Source organism: Musca domestica, unplaced genomic scaffold (genome assembly GCF_030504385.1).
Source record: "Musca domestica strain aabys unplaced genomic scaffold, Musca_domestica.polishedcontigs.V.1.1 9, whole genome shotgun sequence".
In the NCBI taxonomy this organism is placed as follows: domain Eukaryota; kingdom Metazoa; phylum Arthropoda; class Insecta; order Diptera; family Muscidae; genus Musca; species Musca domestica.
Genome location: NW_026712435.1, coordinates 7,269,345 through 7,290,484, shown reverse-complemented (window position 1 = coordinate 7,290,484; position 21,140 = coordinate 7,269,345). Strand labels below are relative to the sequence as shown.

At 36.5% G+C, this 21,140-nt stretch overlaps 1 protein-coding gene and 1 long non-coding RNA gene across 4 annotated transcripts in view; one reads left to right on the top strand and one right to left on the bottom strand.

The window, feature by feature from the left end:
* The window catches only part of LOC109612172 (uncharacterized), a 32,625-nt gene that overhangs the window by 7,102 nt on the left and 4,383 nt on the right, over positions 1-21,140 (top strand). The gene's annotated exons all lie outside the window — the stretch shown is intronic.
* The window catches only part of LOC101892319 (LIM/homeobox protein Awh), a 42,113-nt gene continuing 31,026 nt past the window's right edge, over positions 10,054-21,140 (bottom strand). Inside the window, exons 2-6 of one of the 2 annotated variants that reach the window (XM_005181336.4) lie at positions 15,270-15,451; positions 13,876-14,093; positions 12,824-13,057; positions 12,445-12,570; positions 10,054-11,807 (exon numbers count right to left, since the gene is read on the bottom strand). In XM_005181336.4, coding sequence (XP_005181393.1) covers positions 11,746-11,807; positions 12,445-12,570; positions 12,824-13,057; positions 13,876-14,093; positions 15,270-15,451 — 822 coding nt within the window. In that variant the 3' untranslated portion in view covers positions 10,054-11,745. The remainder of the gene's footprint in view (positions 11,808-12,444; positions 12,571-12,823; positions 13,058-13,875; positions 14,094-15,269; positions 15,452-21,140) is intronic. The other variant, XM_005181337.4, reaches the window with a different exon arrangement.

Sequence of the window (21,140 nt, the reverse complement as noted above, 5' to 3'; positions counted from 1 at the left end):
TAAATTTTGAAGCTCTACGTCAAATAATGTGGGCTGTATCGTAATTTAAATAAACAGACATACAGACGGAGTCTATGACGAACATTTAGGGATGTTACAAACGGAATGAAAAAGTTAATATACCCGCATTAAAGACTAAAATTACGGGCCGGCAACGCGGACCGGGCCAGCTAGTATATATATATATATATATATATATATATATATATATATATATATATATATATATATATATATATATATATATATATATATCCGGACTAAATTTGGCATGTTCCTGCTATTCTCATGGTCAGCATCAGGCATGCTCACTCGTTTTCACCGAGCTATTTGTTTAGTTACGCATTAAAGTATTATTTTTTTGTAATTTTTTTTTTTTTTAATTTGTTTTATTTTTTTACCAACAAAGTCAATGGAGGTAGCGAAGCGCACCGGGTTCAGCTACTATTCTTATATATTTAGATAGATTGGGAAATCGAATATTTAAAAAGGGTCAACATTTTGTTATTTACATAACGGTCCACTATCTGCACCCTCCACGGCTAGGGGTAAATTATTAATAGTTAATCTCTTTTGAGACATTTTGAAGTTTTGCCAATCTTAGGAACTATCTGAAGAAGTATAAGGAAGTGAGTGACGCCTGAGATTCCTCCCCCTCCTGAGCGGCGAAAACTCATAAAGGTTCAGTAAAATCGTAATCTCATGTGCATCCTAAGCTAAAGAGACCTTTTGATATTTAAAATTGGCCATTGCCAGAGGTTACTTATGTTTCACTTAATTTGGGAGAAAATGCATCCAATTTCGAAAAGGTTTCACATGAATTGAAACCACCACATGCACATTTCAGTGTTTACCATATTCGGCTGGGGAAGCTTGGGAGTACTTTTTGGTGCATTCAACTGTGGCACTGAAAGACTTCATTTATCCGAAAGAATAATACATGACTGAGATACTTTCGATTCAACATCTTAATCATATTAGAAAAACATCCGGTCAAGTGCGTGAATAAACAAGACAAATCAGAAACGATCAAAATGTACAAATCATCACCTGCCCATACATCGAAGATCTATCTCAGCGGCCAGCCACAAGGGACACTCCTCGAAACATGCCAGACATAATGACGATATCCAATGCATTCCAAGGCATCATCATGCCACCAACAATTGGGATCTTCAAATCCCATTGCCTGGAACTGATTTCAAAGATTGCACCGAGAATGCAACGTCAGTCGTACGATCGATCGTTGTCAATAACGAAGTGAGTGTGTGAGTGAATGAGTACGAGCGAGTGCAACCCCTTCCAGCCGCGAGTTGCCCTGTCGACCGACGCCAAGACAAACAACTCATCTCTGGCGATTCTTATTTGTTTAATATTAATTGAATTATAAGCCTAAATTATGTACACACAGACATCCGAAGATGACACTACGAAAAACTGAAAGAAACGATTTCCTGCCGGGCGAGGCTTCTGCAGAGTCTCCCGCCAGTGTAGATGGGCTAGCGACCGTTCTGCACTTCACTCCAAGTGGAGGCATAGTCATCGTAATAGTTGCTGTTGTTTCTTCTTCCCCTTTCTCCTACCGCTCCTCCTCCACCTCCTCCTCGGATACACGAGTGAGCCATAGCTAGGCAAAAGATAACAACTAAATCATGTTATTGTTGAGTCAGCAATGGAGTAAACGATACCAGGTTTTCATCACTTACGACTATTTATGTTATGACTTCCATTCGACAACAATAAACGTTGGATGTTTGTTGTGTTCCTCCATGTGTGAGTGTGTATATGTGTGTGTTTGCAGTGCGTTTTCTTGTCATGTCATTTTATCGAATCAATTTGTGCTCGAACAAAGCATATTGCTTTATCACGATCGATGATAGTATCCTCAGATGAAAAGTTCCTCTAAATATGACGGTGGTGATACAACGGAATGAAAGCTGGCAATTGAGGTACTTTAAGACGGGTTATTTTGACCTTAAAGTTTTGATAGAGCAATACTATAGAAAGTACCAGGTTTTCATTTCTTGTTCTATAAAAATGTGAAATGAAAACTTTCCTTCAACGCGTTAGAAAGGTTCAGTCGGTACCACTCAACGTTATATATCCTCAGGATTTAGCTACAGGGTGATTTTTTAAGAAATATAAGAAAGTTAAAAAAATATATAAAATTAATGGAATCTTTATTTAAAATGATAGTATGGCCAACCTAATTAAATGTTTGAAGATTATTTTATGCAAGTACTGATCGCGACTGCAACCCGAATGGTAATTTTTTCCCGCTCAGTCAATTTTGGCCAACATTTCGACCGGTATTTCACCAATGATAGCTTCAATGTTGTCTCCCGAGCGGGTTCGTCTAATAGTTGAAAAGTGATAAATTGGATGACAAGTCCGGAACGTGAAATAAAATTTTCACCGAACTCTCCTCTCAATAATTGTATTGTAAAGCGTGCTGTGTGTGGCATGCGGCATCGTGTTGTTGAAGGCAGAAGACAGGCACAAAGCAAGCTCTGCAAAAAAAAATTGGTTATCATCTCACGGTAGCGCCCACCATTCACAGTTATGTTGCGATTCGCAGCATGTTTAAAGAAGTACGGTCCAATGATGCCAACAGACAATGAACCACACTAAACTGTGACTTTTTCTGGATGCATTGGTAGCTTTTGGAAAGCTTCTTCACTCCAAAGTCGACAATTCTGCTTATTTTCGTACCCATCGAATCAAAAATTTGCTTCGTCGCCAAGTAGAAAAAACACTTGATGAACATTTTTCGATGAACATTTTTAACATTTTTAGCGCTCCTCATTTGTAAGGCGACTAATGGTTAAGTTATAAACAAAACGGAAGATTTGTGACAGTGAAATAAAAAACGTTTTAGCCGGTATTGCCAAAAAGACAATAGCTAAAAAATTCCCCTTCATACTTTTTTGGGGGATCGTACTACAAAGTTTGGACCTACATTTTGCATTTTTAGAGTATTTCTAATGTTGTTTGTAATATTTCAATCTGCGAATTTTGAAAAGAAGAGAACTAGGGAATAATTTCGCATTTCGACGCTCTTTTAGTCGGACCAACCATACCTCTTGATAATCGGTATTTTGTCGATTTTAGCCACATTTTTCGTCGGAATTGTTCGACATTAAGTATTAAGTGTTTATAGATGATTCTACATCTAGTAGCGGAATATTGCACCACTATAACATTGTTCATATGGATTCACATTTTCATATAGCCCCCATAGTACTTCCAGACTCTAAAATTAAAAATTCAGCCGAACCTGGCTGTGGGATATGAACCGCGCACCTTAATGTGCAGCCAACTAGAAGTAGCCGCCTCAACGTTCAGATCCATTAACCAGTCTTCTACAGCAGCACTACAACAGGTGTAGAAGCATTGTAGTTGTTGTGGACAAAAAAAATCCATCTCTACAAAAACAAGCTTTGCCGTGAAATAGCAAATCTAGTAGAACTTGGAGTGATTCTGGTGTTTATTTCACATATGCTTCGATTAAGCATAAGTTCGAAATAAATACTACTTTCCAAAAAACGGCCCTTGTAAGCCATCTTCCAACCAAATATGCCTGATGAGCCGCTTAACCAACGGAGAAATGTGCCACATAATGATAAATGTGTGATAGTGTCTATGTGGCTTTCCTTTTCTGTGCAAACTTCAGATCATCAAGCTCGTCTCGAAAGAAATATAAACACATAAATCATAAACATATGATTTTCGTCTTAACAAGGAAAATTTCTGAAATTAGAAATTATTTACAAGTAAAGAGCAGTGTGCACTTTCCTCACAAAACCTATGGTCGCTGGCGCTCTGGGCCAGGGAAGCAACAAAAAAAAGAATAGTTTCCCGACAAACCGTAAAAAATCAGAAAATTGCATGTCCATCGAGCAAACAAAAATACAATTCAAAGCCAGTAAACAAAAGCTATAATCTGGAGGGACTGAACATGTCATGCAAAGTGTTATACCGGGCTTTGACTGAAGTAGCGAGGTCATGCACAATTTATATTGCAAAATGAAGATTTTTTCTGTTTTTGGTCCATTGTACCCTCTCCAAAAACAACAGGCTTCTATTTTGACAGTAACACTTAATCCATGTTCAAACTCGTATCGGGACATACTTTCGACATAGCTAGTTTGACTCAGCTTAGTGAGATACAGGAATATCTTACTATGGTGGGTCTAAGATCAATATTTCAAGGTGTTACAACTTGCTGGCCCAAACATCTAATGTTTTGAGCTTATCTAGCTAAAATACACATTGCAAATCTAATTACCAGTCCATTATTTTAAAAACCTTGCATCGCAAAAGAAAAGTAGCTGTTTTTTGGACACTTATTAATGCTGATTTATCGACTAAATGTCGTTATATCTGTACTTATCCATCGACTTTTAGTGGCCAGAAAATATGTTCGACATACATCCTTGCGACATGTCCATGTTGAAATAATAGGTTGTTAACCAGATTTGTAATGAAATTTTTTGCTGGGTAATTTTGGACTGGTCTATGTTAGAATGTGAGGTTAGGAGTCTGTTTTTTAAGTAGTTACGGGTGTCAAAATGTATTTGAGTTTATTTGGTATAGAGATATGTGTACCAAAATTTTGCTGGACAGAGAGTTGTCACCTTCAGACATACTTATCTAAAGACTAGATCTGACGATTAGCATAGCGTTTTGTCCAACTTGCCGTCATTTCTGTGCCACTATCCATAAATCGAATATTTTACTTGGGGCACCTACCCCGAGGAACATGATACGATTAGAGTTCGCAGTGCAATAGTCTTTTACACAGCATGACTGCTGCTATTCGTACCTTCCTACTTCTAAACATTGCGTGACTATGCACTCAAGCCGAACAGGACACACGCTTGAGATAACACCGTCATCAAATCTTTGCCATACACCGGCACCCCGCCCTCCAACGAACAATCAAGCTATGCCGCCAGCTTCGGATACCCCATATGGTGAACTTGAGAAACAAAGTTCAGCTCATAGTTGTGCCTCCTCGAGTGTGTAACCCAGTGCATTCGGCCGAATATGCAGTTCGGCATGTTGGACAGGGCCACTTCCAGCGCTAATGTCGTAACATTGAATGTTTACTTTCGAGCAGGAATATTGAGGCCAGTTCCCAAGTAAACATAAACAAATCGCTAACATCATTAATAATGGACATATTGTTCGCTTGCATCTCATAATCCGCCAGCACTCAATCTTGGCCACCCGTCAACGTGGTCCGCTGTTCCCAAACAGGTTCTCATTCCCATTTACAACTGCAGAGTTTTCAATTCCTCAATAAATGATAGATTGTGATCGTTGGGAGGTTGCTCATTTGTTTACCTGTCCCAGACAAATTCACATGTGCGATGTGGCGAGAGGAGTGCCTGGAGAAGGGAGGTGCACGGCTTGTGCTGTGAATGATATGATATTTGCCGAAATGCGATGTGTTTGTTTGCAGGCGTAAAAAGGCATGACATCTTCCTCGAAGTCTGCATTTGTTTATCTTCGTCAAAGATCTCATCTTTTCATCCGCACCAGCACCATCATCAGCAGAGCTCTGAACTCCTTTTATGAGTGGACAGCCACAAAGTGGTCGACGAATCAATGTTGTTTTCATTACATGGATCATTCTTATCGTTGTTTGCTTTTCAAGCTTAACTCGAAACAAAATAATTTCGATTCGAGATACAACTGTATCATTAATTTCCCATTGTCGTTCTATGCGCTCGAACAGGGACGAAGCGAACATTAATCATTACCATAAAATGTCCTCGCCACCGCTCCGGCTCTGAGTAGTACCTACCAATTCACGATGAAGTTTTTCGCTTTATGGATTCTTGAGATGGTGATGGCATCATTTCTCAAATTCATTCAAACACTTGTCGTTATTCTTTGTGTCTGGCCATTGTCGTCATTCGGTTTCGGATTGGAGGTTCCACTCATTGCAAAATATTAAATTAACACATTTACGTTATTTTGCAGATCTTTAATTTCCTATTCATAATGTTGCATTAAAAACTTACAGAGCATGTGGACATTTTGATAAGAGGAAGGTTTTGATCAGTTCCAGTTAAGGAATGCAAAGTTTCAAAGTCCTATTAACACCGAACATGTTTACCATTAAACGCCTTGTTTGATTGTCATTTGGTGGGCAGGCTTAAAATTCGAAAGGATTTCATAAGTATGTGTGAAATTGAAAAGAACCAAAGATATTATATAAACCTCCACTTTTATTGGGTGTCTATGATACGAATATTGTGTAGGAGGGGAATTTTGTAATTTCCTAAATAAAACAAAATCTTGGAGAATACCATAATGTAATTAAGCGATCAGGTTGTTCTTTAGCTTTGAGTTTGAAAGGTTTTGAGCATTAAGTGCGTTTTTGAAAATTTGCACAGAATTAGATAGTGAAAAGTAAGTTTGCTAACGATAAGTGGCTTTATAGTGGTATGCCCACACTCTGTGCCGACGATATTCATCGCATGTAAAGAGCAAATACCTCTGGTTTCCGATCTAAAGAACGAAGTTCCTATATCAACTCGAAATATTTCTGCTGTAGCCCGTATTTTGCACAAAGACTCTGATCTTGCGGCTTATAAAGTTCAGTTAAGACAAAAAACAACACGGCCGATCGTCAATGACATCGTGTCTTCGCTGATAGGGTTTCTGAATTGCATGAAAATGATCCGGAATTTAACCGAAAAATCAACAAATGAGACCCATTTCCAAAAAAAACTCCAGCGTTATTGTTAAGAAGTCTCTCCCTTCTCAACGTGTGACTGTTTGATACGGTTTATGGTCCGGCTTATTTATCAAAAATTAGGTTGGATCAACAGGTACGGTGAATGGATCAAGAAATGATAAATAATTGTTTTATAGTAGAGTTCTGACACACGTCTGGACAAGTTTTTTTTTTTTTTTTTTGTACAAAACAAAGCCACACACCACACAAGCAATGCTATTTTCCTAGAAAAGGTTTTGGCCTGTTATTTCTCGAAGGTCACCAAGACCTTGTGTTTTAACGTCTAGCCATTTATCTTTTTGGGCCCACGTGAAAGCTGAGATCTATGCCAATAGCTCAAGAAAAAAGGAAGCCACTTTGCAATTCTTACAAAACTTCATGAAAAAAGTGGAAAATTTCGATAATAGAAGAATTAACATCTGATTATTTATTTAAATTCCGAATTTTTCGTTGAATATCAAACAAATAAAAGATAAAGTATAGGTCTCTTGTCTCCGTCAATGACTTTCCAAATCCCGGCTGTAATAGTTCTCCTAGGGACGAGCGACATATAAATATATACAGGATCAAGCTATGTTGAGGATCTGAATGGCCGACAAGTGTCTAAAGAAGACTGATTGATGCAATCCCCCACAACTCTCACAACATCTTACTTCACGCGAGAGCATTCTGTCATCTACAACAAAACGACCCTTTAATGAAATTGCTATTTGGGCTATCAAAGAAAAGTATGGACAAGTACTCAAAGGGACTCCTGAAGAAAACATAGCTAAGCTTAGCGATACTTCGGACGACATTGGTAAAAGAAATCCCGATGAACCACCTACTGAAAAACAAAAGTCGGGCTAAACTGTGAAAGTTATATCTGAATTGATTTCCATTTAACTTGACAGAGGCAAATTTATGTTTTATGTGATCTTATAAATCAAATCCACATCTTCGCCCCCCTTCGATTCAGATAACCTACGGATCCTTCTTTTGGAGGAGGATCTAGCTTGACATAGGCATCAAGAACACTGCGTTTACGAAAACGAAGTAAAATGCTTAGTTAACAGAGGTTACAAGACCATATACAAGAAGGATAATAGTTAGCCTAGATCATGTTTAATATTTGAAAACACACTTTCTTTAGTTAGTGCACATCTACAGCAGATCCCTCAACTACTCAATTACCAAAACAGGACAACGTAGTTACAAAAATGCTAAAGACTTTAGACCCATAAGTCTCTCATCGTTCCAGCTTGAAACGATCGAAAGACTCATCGTCGTGCATATTCGAGGAAAGATGGATAACCCAAATAACACACCTTCTAGTCAACACGCTTACCTTAAAGAGCGCTCGAAAGACACAGTAGGTGGTAGTTAGAATTATTAAATATCCTTGGAGCTGCCTTTTTGGATGTTTGGAATGGTGAATCCTGGAAAACTACTATTTTCAATGTAAGATCTCGCCAAATATTTAGGCGTTATCCTAAGTTCAAAATGGGTCATTGTGCTTACAATGCAACCGTTGCACGCTACTTATGTCGTAAAATGTTTGGAAGCCATTAGAGCCTCAAACTCAAAATGGTATTACGGATGTACATCAGCATAATAAGAGCAATACTCACATATGGAGCACTATTTGGGTGACCAACAGTGGAAAAGATCAGTATGCATCGGGGTGACAGGGTCAATGAGAACTTGCCTAGCAGAAGCCCTCTACATATACAATGGTGCAAAATGGCTCTTAAATGAACTCCGGAGTTGCCTCTGGTGTCTACTCTGAAGAAACAAATATATCTACATCCACAAAGCTAGCTGAAGACTGCAGGTTTCTCCACGCGGAAATATTAGCCATAAGAGAAGCTTGTACTTCTACAGTACCATTTACCAAGTAATTAGGAAATTTTGTAAAAAGTCAAGCGCTGCTCTTAGCATTGAACATTGTCACATCACAGCTAGTGGAAGAACGTAAAGAAGAAGTGGCTGAGATAGGGCTTCTGACCATAATAGTTCTTGGATCCCAGATCTTATTGGTAACGAAAAGGCAGACGAACTAGCTAGAGTGGTATCTGCCTCTAACGAACTTCCAAAGGTGTCGGTCACGTGTCACAAGCACCAGTCCACACGGGACAAGATTGAAACTTGTAAGATATCAAAATCTGATTCCTGATTTGCCAAATTCGCCGGAACCTGACAGGACTATTGCGGTGCTAACCGGTCAGTGGCCGATTGGTTAAAATGCAAAGCGCCATATGCTGTGGGTATGTTTCTGTCGGCAAACCGACTGATACTCTCTAACTCGATATTGTTTTATTGATAAAACCAAATCTACTCTTTTTGTAGAATAAATGCATCCACTTCTGTAAGTTGATCACCTCCATCTTTTTACGAATGTTTCGCATATCCAAAATAAAAGATCGCCATCAAACATTTTTCAAAGAAGCGGAGAAACTTGCCAAAATAAATGAAAACACTTGAATGTTGTTAAATTTGAAAATGCTTTTGTATTTATTTATCTTTTCTCTTTCGTTTCTATTTTCATATAGATTTTGTGTATATATATACGAATGTGTTGTTGTTGTTGTTTTTCTTTTCATTATTATTGGTTGTTATAAATACTTTTATATGATATAGCAATTACTATTTACAAAACAAATGCCTAATTATAATTGTTATTATCTACAAAACATTTCTCTTAAATTTAAACATCTCTTCATTTAAATAATTTAACTTAGAACTTAAAGGAAAATTGTATTGTACAAAACTTTGAATCTCTCCGATACATACATACATACGTACATGCATGTATGCAAACGAAAATTGTTTTTAGTTGCGTCGCAAAGAGGGCGGGTAGAAGGGAAACATATAAAGATGCAGGGAATGTGGTCATAGGAAGTAACAGGACCGAACAAGAAATAAACAATAACAACAGTTTTATTTTTAATCATTCTTAAATATAAATTACAGGGACAAATTGTTTATCTAAATTAATTTACAGTATATCTGTCTAACTAAATACATACGATGGATATTAGCATGTAAATACATATGTATATATGTACCTACGAATGTGTGTATGTGTCTTTGTATATGGATAAAGTGTGGCAGGCTGTGTCCTCATCTATCCATAAGCATACATGTGTGTATGATATACGTAATAACTAACACCAACTGGAGTCATAGATATGCATGTATGTATGCAATGCAATGAATGCATCCGGATGCTGGCATTCGGATTTTCAGCTGTAATGAAACCATTTAGTTTTGAATATCTGTCTGTGTGTCCATAGTTGGTTAGATCGGAAATGTGCATCGAAGTTGTTGTTTTTTTTAAAATAATTTTCTCTTTGAATACACTAACCGATACAATGTGTGTTTAGCTTAGGACAATTGTCAACATTCGACAATGGTCATTCATAGTCCATTAACTTGAGTAAAATTTCGTAGTGCACACACCGGGCTACTGAAATATGTGGATGATAATAACAACTAAACAAGTTCCAGGATCTGGCAATTGGATTTAATACATGATGACATAGATACACGCACACACATGCATATGTAAATGATATAGGGTGTGTGTCGGTGTGGACAACAGAGGTATTATCACTTGTGGGAGAACTGGTCTATAAACATGACTTAGCATTGGAATCTAATCAAATCAACATTATATGCTGGCGCTACAAAATCAAAGTTGACTTAACATGACTTTTACCATAACATAGGGGATCTTAAAACACACTAAAAACTGAAGCCATTTAAGCTTCCGACTTTATCGGAAAATAAAAAATACCAAATCAGAAATGGAAGAAATAATTTGAAATATTTTTTGCGTATGTGTGTGTGTGTGTGAGGAGCCTTTAAAAGGAATGTAGGACGACCAATTAAGTTTGCTAACAGTTTTTTTTTTCATAACCTTAAATAGTTTTTTCATAACAAGAACTAGATTTTGACTTTTTTTTTTGAAATCGATGGCTAATCGAAGTAACTTAAAACAACTAAATTTCTGTTTATTTTCTGCATCAAAGATTTAGGTATTTAAGTGTAATACCAATATGCTGAGCCCAAAATTCAGTTATGGAAGGGTTTAAATAAATATTACCCATGCTATCAAACAATATTTAAAACAACTTTGCTGCCGACTTAATAAAAAATCAAACAATTAGAATGTGTATTTAAACCTATATTGCCCTGTAAACTTTTCCGTCGTTTAAAATATGGGGAATGAATTGTTTAATAGCAAATGCTTAGAAAATTCACTGTGTCTTGAGAATTCAAAAGAAAAGTGTGGTGGTATTGCTAAATACAACATTTTATACTCCTATATACAACTTCTGAAATCGAAAAATATCAACTGCTATTCCAGAATTATGTGCAGGAAAAAGTTTGCCACAATCTCCTATGTGCTACTCATCCTTTGCACTCACCAGCCAGTACGCTCACTTAAACACACACAAGCAAAATTAAAATATTCTAATTATTTTAGCAAGGACTATGAATACAACAAAGGTGGGGACAGATATTAAATTAAATTAGGTCTCATTGCATAAAATTGTCATAAATATTTTGTTAAAAAATTCCTAAGGACTTGTGTTTTTGTTGTTGCTTTTATGGTTTTTTTAACTGCAAATAGCCCATCTGTAATGTATTCCGTAGAATGTTTATATAAATATAGTCATAGATTTGACGCAAATATACAAGTGTACATACATATATATATATACATAGATACACATATGCACATATACATAAATGTCGATTAAATTTTTTATGTTGGCTGCTATTACGTTTCTCCAGACATGTATCGATTTGTTTGTTTGTTTTGCTTTTCATTTAATTTAATTTTGTTTTGTTGTATTTTTTAGAATTGGACGATTTTGCAATTTTGACTAGGATTAGGACGTTTTCATTTTGTTTTATAAAATATTTTCAATATTTCTTAAAAAAAAAGAACATAACTCTAATAATAAGGTAAGGTAATTGATCTAATTAGGTTCTAACAGATTAAGTCACACTTCACTTTGCATACAATGCACACTGGAATCCTGTGATAATTCATCCATTGAAGATTCTGAAAAGGAAGCAAAAAAAAATAAAAATTAGCCATGAGATTTATAGTAGGTAAAAATTTAAAAACAAGTATTCGTTCAAGATGCGTTTTGTTAAATTAGATTATGTAATTGAACTTTCTGTTAGATCATTGGTTTATTTAAGGGTTTTTGACGGTGGATTTCTACTAAGTCCTCCGCATAGTGATCATTTTCCTGGCCAATATCAGTCATTTCTTGTAAAATTTCCTTTAAGAATATATGTGGGAAGGAGGAAGACACTCTTAGCCATATTTTTGCAAAGAGACTACCCAATTTATATTTTTGCCTTTATAATGCTTGTCTGTTAACCTAATCAATTTTTAGAGTTGTAACTATTTACAAAGCAATCAATTAATCTCCATTTTTTTCAAGAGCATATCACTCGAAATCATTTATAGTTTCCGAGAAATCATTGTATCTTTCTTGAGCAATTCTTTCAACAACCCTCCCCTATCACTAAAACCTAATTTTTTGCCTTCCTCGATTGTAATATGTAACGAAAATCGAATTTTGAAGCACTGTCCGTCGTTCTGGAAGAGAACTATGAGTAATTGGAAGACTATCGACTATCACCTGACTAGGATTCTTATAATATGTTGACTAATTCGTAATACTTACCATGAGCTGGATACAATCCGGATTTATTGCCATTTAATTGCATGGAATTTTGAGCATTATTCTGGAACGAATAGGTAAGCTGCAGGTTGATGTGGCGGGCAAATGAATTTCCTTCGGGTTCACGCACTACAATCAAAAATATGTTGTAGAAAATATTTCTATAAGTATGTAAGTAACATCTACGACAAACACATTTAAGTTCGGATATTCAGAAAATCGGAACAAGATTGTCTGAAGGTCCATAGCTAGGGAATTCTACGTACAACTGCGAAACAAACAAAAACTCAGCATCTACATACATATGTATATGGCAAATTATGTAGGTATGTCTAGTAATATGCTACCGCTACCGCACTACAACTACTACAACACTACTTACTTTTATTCTTACCAGCATGTATGTGTTTTTTCTGACGTGCTCGGGAGTTTTGAAACCAAACTTGCGTTACCCGCTTGCTCAGGCCCGTAACAGAGGCGATACGCTCCAGGTCCTGGCCATCGGGATTGCTGTCTATTTGAAAGTTGGCCTGTAATACTTGCAGCTGTTCTTCGGTGAACGTTGTCCGGACTCGTTTCGTTTTGCTCTTGTGGTAACCGTCACCATCACAGCCATCTGAAAGGGAAACAGAATTGAATAGGTCATCATCATCATTGGAGAATATGAGGATATTGAACGAATAACGTGTCACAGAGGACAAATTTCAAATGCGCACTGAAAGAGTTTGATATTACGTTCCTGCATTCTCTTCATCCTCTATTCTATTAACAATCTTATGCAGTTTTTCTCATGCACGGGATTAAACATGCCACCAACAATATGTCCGAGTATTCAAATTGTGAATTATGCAGCATAACATGTGTATGTATGTCGTCCCAAGTCAGAACCATCCATCACGGCATGCTGAAGGCCTCGCGAATAACTGGGGAGATTTTATTTTAAATGTGTCACTTTTGGACATTTTCGCTGTCCGCATGCATGGCGAATTTAAGTGGTTTGGGATGGGAGGAAGATGAACTTCGAAGCACGTTTCTTGCCAACTTGTTGTTGGCTAAACGGTTGACTGACTGATGGACGGTGGCCGGGACTAACATGTGCATGAACGGATTGACTGTGTCAGGAAGTGTAGTAACAAAATTGACTCCGTTACCTAGTCGGCATAAATAAATGAAATGATTTTGTGGGACGAAGGAGTGTCAGACGAATGGATGGATGGTCAAATGGATGGCGTCAAGTAGTTTGTGCTTATTTGGTTTAGCTGTTTTGGCTGTGACTGACATGGTTTTGTCAGGTTCCGACATGTATTTGTACGTGGCTCACAATATACATACATTCACACAGACACACACTTTATTCGTCATGTGACAAGTTAAGCTGCTACCGTTTAACAACCACTACACAGTTTACAAAAACAAAGCTGGCGCTAAACTTACCGTCACTTGAGGTAGTGCCTCCTTCCACCGTCTCCAGATAGTGGGATTTGCACAGAACTCTGTCTTCCATTAGCGCGAATTGTTCACCAGTGGAAAGTTGTCGACCACACTGGTCGCACGCGAAGCAGGCTAAATGAAACACCAAATCACGGGCTCGTCTTACCCAATCGGAGGCAGAGATACCGCGACAACATTTCGAACATTTGGCGCCAAAATTTCTGTAAGAAAGAATAAAAAACGAAAACAAAAAATATAGATTTAAAGTGTTTTTATTTCAACAGTCGCGCGAAAGATAATAAAAAGTCTGCCACAAAAAACAATCCAAAACACATCTCTTTGTTTTTCCTGAGATGTCTGACATACCGGAAGTATGCTATTGTTATGTTCGACGTGTCGTCAAGTGTGTTGGCAAAAAGATGTCCATTGCACCTAGCCAAAGTTTGTTCTAACGCATTGGGCCTTTGGTTTGAGCGACACGACACAGCTCTACATTTTCAAACTTATTATGCTCGACTTGAAAAACAAATATTTTTACAGTCTCCTATAAACATTTGATGTTTTTCTTATTTCCGTCGGCGTGTTTGGCTTTGGGCTTTTCCTCTTTGCTCAGCACTTGCTATTATTGTGTGGCGATACTTTTGTATTCATCGCAGATACAATCGAATGCTGTTTCAACAGTGCGGACCCAGTGCGTCGGCTTGATCGAACTGCCTTGTGTCGGCACGAGTAGTTGGCCAGTCTGAGAGAAGCATGATGCATACGTCTACATCGGATGTTGACAAGACATGCATGAGTGGCAGTGGCAGGAACGCAGCGATCTATTGAATCCGAATCATGATGATGACGATGATGAAGTGGCTCACCACAACATTCATAACATCAGTTATTATTAATTTGTATCGCTTTCTCTGTCTAGCTCTCCTCGTTCTCTCACCCGTAGCACTAGCTATCTTCTGATTCTTTGACTATTCAGTCGACCTAATATTTTCATTGTCCCCCTCTTGCTATGCGTTGTTGTCGTCTTGATAGACGAAGTATGATATGAATCGGTGAGATTGGGACTCAACGCAGAGGACTGTTTGAAGTTCGTTGTTTGTCTTACGGATTAAACGCGAAGCCAAATGATGACATTTATAATTTAGATATTGAAATAAATATCCATCTATTCTCACGTCTAAGACTGAACATACAAGTCCGTGCACAGACAAGCTCACACAGGTGCTTTTGTGATGTGGGAAAATGTTTTTCTCTGAACACCTGAACATACATATTTGGGGAAAGGGAAACTATGTTTCGATCGCCGTCTGTGGGCGGCATGTGACAAAACTTTTTCTAATCTTGGGACCAAAAATAAAAAAGAAAATGTATAGACTTATATCTGGAATGGAACTTACTTGCTGTAATCCGCTTTGCAATAGACCTGGCGTTCCCTTATGAAGCAGGATTGTTGGCGATCTAGCGGACACATACACATGCAGCATCGCAGGCAATTCGCATGCCACGAACAGCCACCAACTTCTAGATAGAATCTATCTGAAATTGGCTCCCCACACGCTGCGCAAGAACGCAGCTCAGTCTGTAATGAAAATCAAAAACATTAATAAAATTAACAAAATGTTCCTAAGCTAAAATATATCAACATTTAAGAACAACTATTTGCGATTGGTTTGTTGACAAAAAAATATTGAGTTAAATAAAAATTCAAGTCATTATTTCTTAAATGGAAAACTACCTTTCAGTTCGGTAATAGATTGGTAATGGGCTGTAAACTGCAAGAATATTAGGTGTGTACGATAACCCAACTGTTTGTATAATTTATTTCTATATCCTTTACATTGAACCAAATGTCCAGTAAATGAAAGTACAATTTTGATCGTTGAGCGGATTATTTAAAACTAATTTTTATTTATTGAAATTACAATTATGAAAAGATTCTATAAACAGTCTCAAACAGTAACGCATACATTTCCCGAAACACATGTTTTCTTCGTGGATTTTACCGGATGTAACTCTTTGCAATATTTTAATGTGATAATATCGTACACCCCAATTTTCAGATATACCTACAATGAAAATAAAAGAATACATATAGCACAGATGATGACCTAGCTGGTTGGGTATTATCGAGGCTATCCCTGATCATGTTTAAAGAACTGGCTTCCGAAATACTTTGTTATCGTATTTGAAAATATAAAATATTCAATGACCATCCTTTTTTTTTGTAATTTGAGAATTGTTAATATTATTATCCATGTTCCCTGCTATAACTACGATTTAGTTGGTTGCCATTTATTTATGTTAAGCAGCCATGTCATTCTTCCAACTACTTTAAAAAAAAAATAGACAATATCTACGGACGAAGTGACCACAACTTTGTATTTAAAAATAAATATTTTCGTCATAAATCACTGGAGATGCCACCTAAAGGGTCACCAATAACAACAACGCCAGTAAAGCACACCAGTCGATGTCATCACAGCATCTTTGTCGCCCCCCGCCCTCTTCACTATGAAACATTTTGGGCAAACAAAGCAAACGTAACAGTTCAAAAGATGTTAAAACAAAATTGAATTTTAAACAAATCCGAAATTTAAATTTTACATAAAAACGATAAATCTTTGTTCGGTTCACAATTTGTAGCGGCTTCTGTTTGATAACGGCTATTCTTTTTCTTCGGCAAGGAAGAATTAAAATTAAAATGTATTCAAATAAAAAGTGTTTTTAAGCAAAAACAGCCAACAAATAAATGTTACGTCCAATGGCTGGGGACAGTCTATGGCTAGTAATACCAAAAAAAGTTACACTAATTGTAGACACGTTGAGCTAGATAATATATGTAAAATATATATACAAATTAAGGATTCCGGATCCCTTACTACAACTCTCCTTCATTGAAATTCGAACCGCAAAAACGCGGACTTAAAATAACATTGAAATCAATCGAAAAAGTTTACTCATCACACAGATCTCCAGGCACCAACGGAATCGTACAAAATTATTCTACAAAAAGTCGGACCGTCTAGCAAATGTAACCTTCTTTGGATTTCTGATCATAAAGATCTTGTGGGGTTTGAAAACTTAGAAGAATTAGCCAGGCATCAGACATTGGAACATCTCTTGTACACAACTTAAAGCGCACAATTCGGCAAAAGAAATCGGGAATTTTTCCTACTGATTTTTTTTAACTGAAATACAACAAGCCAGAAAAGTTCGCAAGGAGGAATCCCCGGACCTCAACATCTCCGAAAAGTTTACTTTTGTAAACAATTTTGTACATTTCCAATATTAACATATTCAGCTTTTATAGCAAGTTCTCTTACATTTTTTCAAACTTGTATTTTCGGGATTGGGTAAATTATACAATTTGCCGTATTTGGTAGGTTTGACGCAGTATGTGTGTACTTTAGGGTCTAGATTTTTGTTCTATGAAAATATGAAATTATTGTTCACTTGATATTTTTTCATTTACAACCGTTTTCACCTCAGATTTTGAGACCCAGTTCAAGTTTTCTAATGCAAAAAAGTACTACCAGCAACTTGCGTTCCGCTAGGTTATCGGGTTAACATTTGTAATTGCAAAAGAAAAATAAATATATATTGTTTTTTAACCATCGCATGTAAATGTTTACACTTAACGAACAAATACGTTTTATAATTAATATTTAAAATTAAAACAACAATGAATCAAATTAAACACAAACATTCAAACTAGGCGCATATTTTTACATAACTTTGCAAATAGAGGCGAAGAGGAAGGAAGAAGCAGCGCCAACAATTGTTTGCTTAAATTATTATTTAATTTGGCATAAAAACTCAATGCACAATAATTAATTTTGTTGTATGGCATTATTTGTTAGCCAAACTGGCTATGAAGCCGTTTAGCTCCAATCACTTGAATGCGACAGCGCATTTAGCTAACGTCAATATTGGCGAAGTAAAATAAAGAATTACAACAAAATATGAATAAATGAAAAAATATATATGTATACCGATTCAAATTATAGCCTACCTTTGTTCTAATTTATCTGTACTCGCAAGAACTTTGTTGTGAAATTTTAATTTCTAGAAGTGATAATATATGAAAATATTCATTGAAAATCACGATAGGGCGATGGTGATTGGATATAAACGTAGGACTACAACGCTCTACACATTTGTTTGAAATCCAGTGCATTCATTATATGTAATCATGCTTTTAGTCCTTTTTCATGTATATTATCCCGGTCTTTTTAGTCTCTCATTAATTTTTTTAGAGTCATAATTTCATTGGAGATTTTTACATTGGAGATTTTTACATTGGAGATTGGATATATTTTAAAATTAGTCTAAGGGCACCATTTCAATTTATTTCTACAACACATATTTTAACTTCACCTAATACGATGGAAAAGACCTCAAAATACTGGATATCCGGTGGCACCGTTAAAATAACACAATTTGAACAAAACATAAAAAAAATTTTGAAGCACATATGTTTATTCTTTTAATGGATACAGCGAATTGTAGAATTGTATGCTATTTAGGAAATATTCTATATAAGTTCTTAAATGATTATTTCGACAAGTTAAAAACAAAATGACAAACTCAACGAACCCTCCCTATCCTGGTGCAGGCTATAAAAGCTGTAATTGCTGTATTCTAAAACTTTCAACTCACTTTCTTTTGATGGATTTTTAAAAGCATTGTTTTCAAAAATAGCTACCGAATATCGTGTAAGAAATGGGTTTGGTAAAAAGGCTTATCGAAACACGTACTTTTTTGTGAGGACAATATGTAACACTGTGTGTAGGCCTTTTCGTAAACATACACATTTTCCTACAAGTCATTTGAGAGAATTTTGCACACTTAACATCTTTATAAGCTTAAAATGGTCAACGAATGTAGTCTATCCGAACGATTTCCATCGAACTACTCAAGAATGTAGAGATTGCTGGCAACAACGTCAATAAATGCCAATGGCATTCTCACGGTGTTTACCGTACGATTCGAAAGATATTCAGTATAAAATGAATACTGTTTTTTTTTTTATTGGAATTGTATTTCATGGTTGGTGAACAATGTTGCCTTTGTTTGTTTGTGTGTGTGTGTGTGTGTGTGTTGTGGTTGTTGCTGTTACTGTTATTGCCCCGAGGGTATGGTGAGGTGATGACAAATCATAAAAATTGTCCAAAAATTTACAAGTGATTTCTTTTTGGTCACATTTGACAGTTGTCATCGTGAACGTCTTGAGCGGCCAACCAGGGCACAGCGAATTCACTTCTGCAGGCAATGAAACGCCAGTCATTATTGATGGAATGGATATCTCAATCGACACGAAAGATACATCGATTTTTTAGTGAAATGACAGACAACGACAACAATAGGCCTTAGCAACGATTACGAAATCTTTGTCAACAATCTAAGTAACCATGCGATCCATCTATTCAAACGTCCCAGCAATCCATTCGTCGGGCCGTCGGCAGATCTGCCGACCAATCGATCGATCAATTGATGATGTTGTGTGTAAGCGAAATTGACAGTCAGATACCAACGCCAGATAAAAGATGATGTGGACCTTTTCATGCTGAATTTGTACTTTTTTATTGTTCGGATTCGATTTTTAAAGTTGGAAAGAATTTGGAAGAAAACTGGAAATCAGTAGCAATATTTGACGAAGGGAAATAATCGAATAATTGTAGATAGGCTGTGGAGATGTCATTGTATCCACAGAACTTTTGTTTTGGGTGTTTTTGTTTTACCAAACAAATGATGTTTAGAACAAGTTACCACTCGCCACTTGCTTGAAATATTGGTCAATATTTCGTAGGCATCTCAAGCATCTTGTCCGTTTTATTGAGTCAATAAAATCTTACGACTGTGTTAGCATCTGTTGAGAAACAGTGGGGTGAATTGAAGGAGTCATATAAAAATGTTTCGCTGTTCCCCCTACAGGCCATATATCGATCAAGCAACGTCTGAAAATTTATTGTACCAACAAAACCTGGACATTAGCCTTGATAACCAATAAATATGCGCAAAGGTCTTAGTTGGGCGCAAGGTGCAAGATACAATTTATGATTATGCCATACATTGTTTCCATTCCCTCGGCCATGGTTGAGTTTCCTTGTATAGGATTCAAATAATTACATTTTATTCGATTGATTACAAATATCACAAAACAAATGCAGTACATACATTTTTGCTCGGCCCAACCACTTTCCCATAGATAAAAATGGGAATTTTGAGAGCAGGAAAATGTTCAAAGAAAATATTTTTGGAAATTTCAGAAAGATGTTCTAAAGGATTATTTTTCTGCGTTGCCATTTCGTCTACACTTAACAAGGATAATAATATAGTTGCATAAAATCTTCTTCTTGCGTAACCTGTTTATACGGAAAATTTAAACAAAAACCAGTAAAGAAAGTCTTAAAGTCGGGCGGGCCGACATTATGATACCTCACACCACTTTTCACACAACAAATACAAGTTTTTATGGGGAATTTGTGAGAGTTAAATGATTAAAGTTATAATTTTAAGACCAAAGGAACTAATATATGCGAGGAATATTCTCCACTAAATCGATTTCTACTAAATTTGCCTAGTCATTTGTGCCTTTTCAATTCGGGCTTGTTGGTGCACAATTAACTTGAAGTCGGAACCGATCTCTATAAAAGTTGGCAAAGGTATTTCTGAGCTGCATTTGGTATATTTCCCCGAATGTCGTTGTTACGGAGTGCATATTACGACTGCGGAGGACAAAAATAACAAATCGAATGAAGAGTATATATGGGAGCTATAGCTATATCTGAACCGATTTCGATCAAATTTGGCATACTTATTTTCAGGTCTAATTAGATCGTATGTACAAAATTCCACACTATTTGGGCTGATATTACACGTTTGGTGCACAATAAAAGGCAAATCGGGCGAAGATGTATATGGGTGCTATATCTAAATATTATCGATTATCTCCGATTTCAATAGAGTTCGTCCTTGGGTCAAATAAATGATTTGTGAAAATTGCATCGGAATCGGGCAATAAATTCGACCTGTAATTTGTTTACAGACGGATAGACAGACGGACGGACGGAGATGCACTCAGAAAGTGATTCTATGCAGATCATCAAAAGGAACTATGGGTTTAACTCGTTTCCTTTTTTCTGTTACAAACAGATACGCAAAGACATAATTCCCTGACCACCTTGTGGTGTAGGGTATAAAAAGGCTTAACTTTCCAAAAAAAATTATCATTTCTTAAATAATTGTGAAAATAAAGAGTTTCTTTA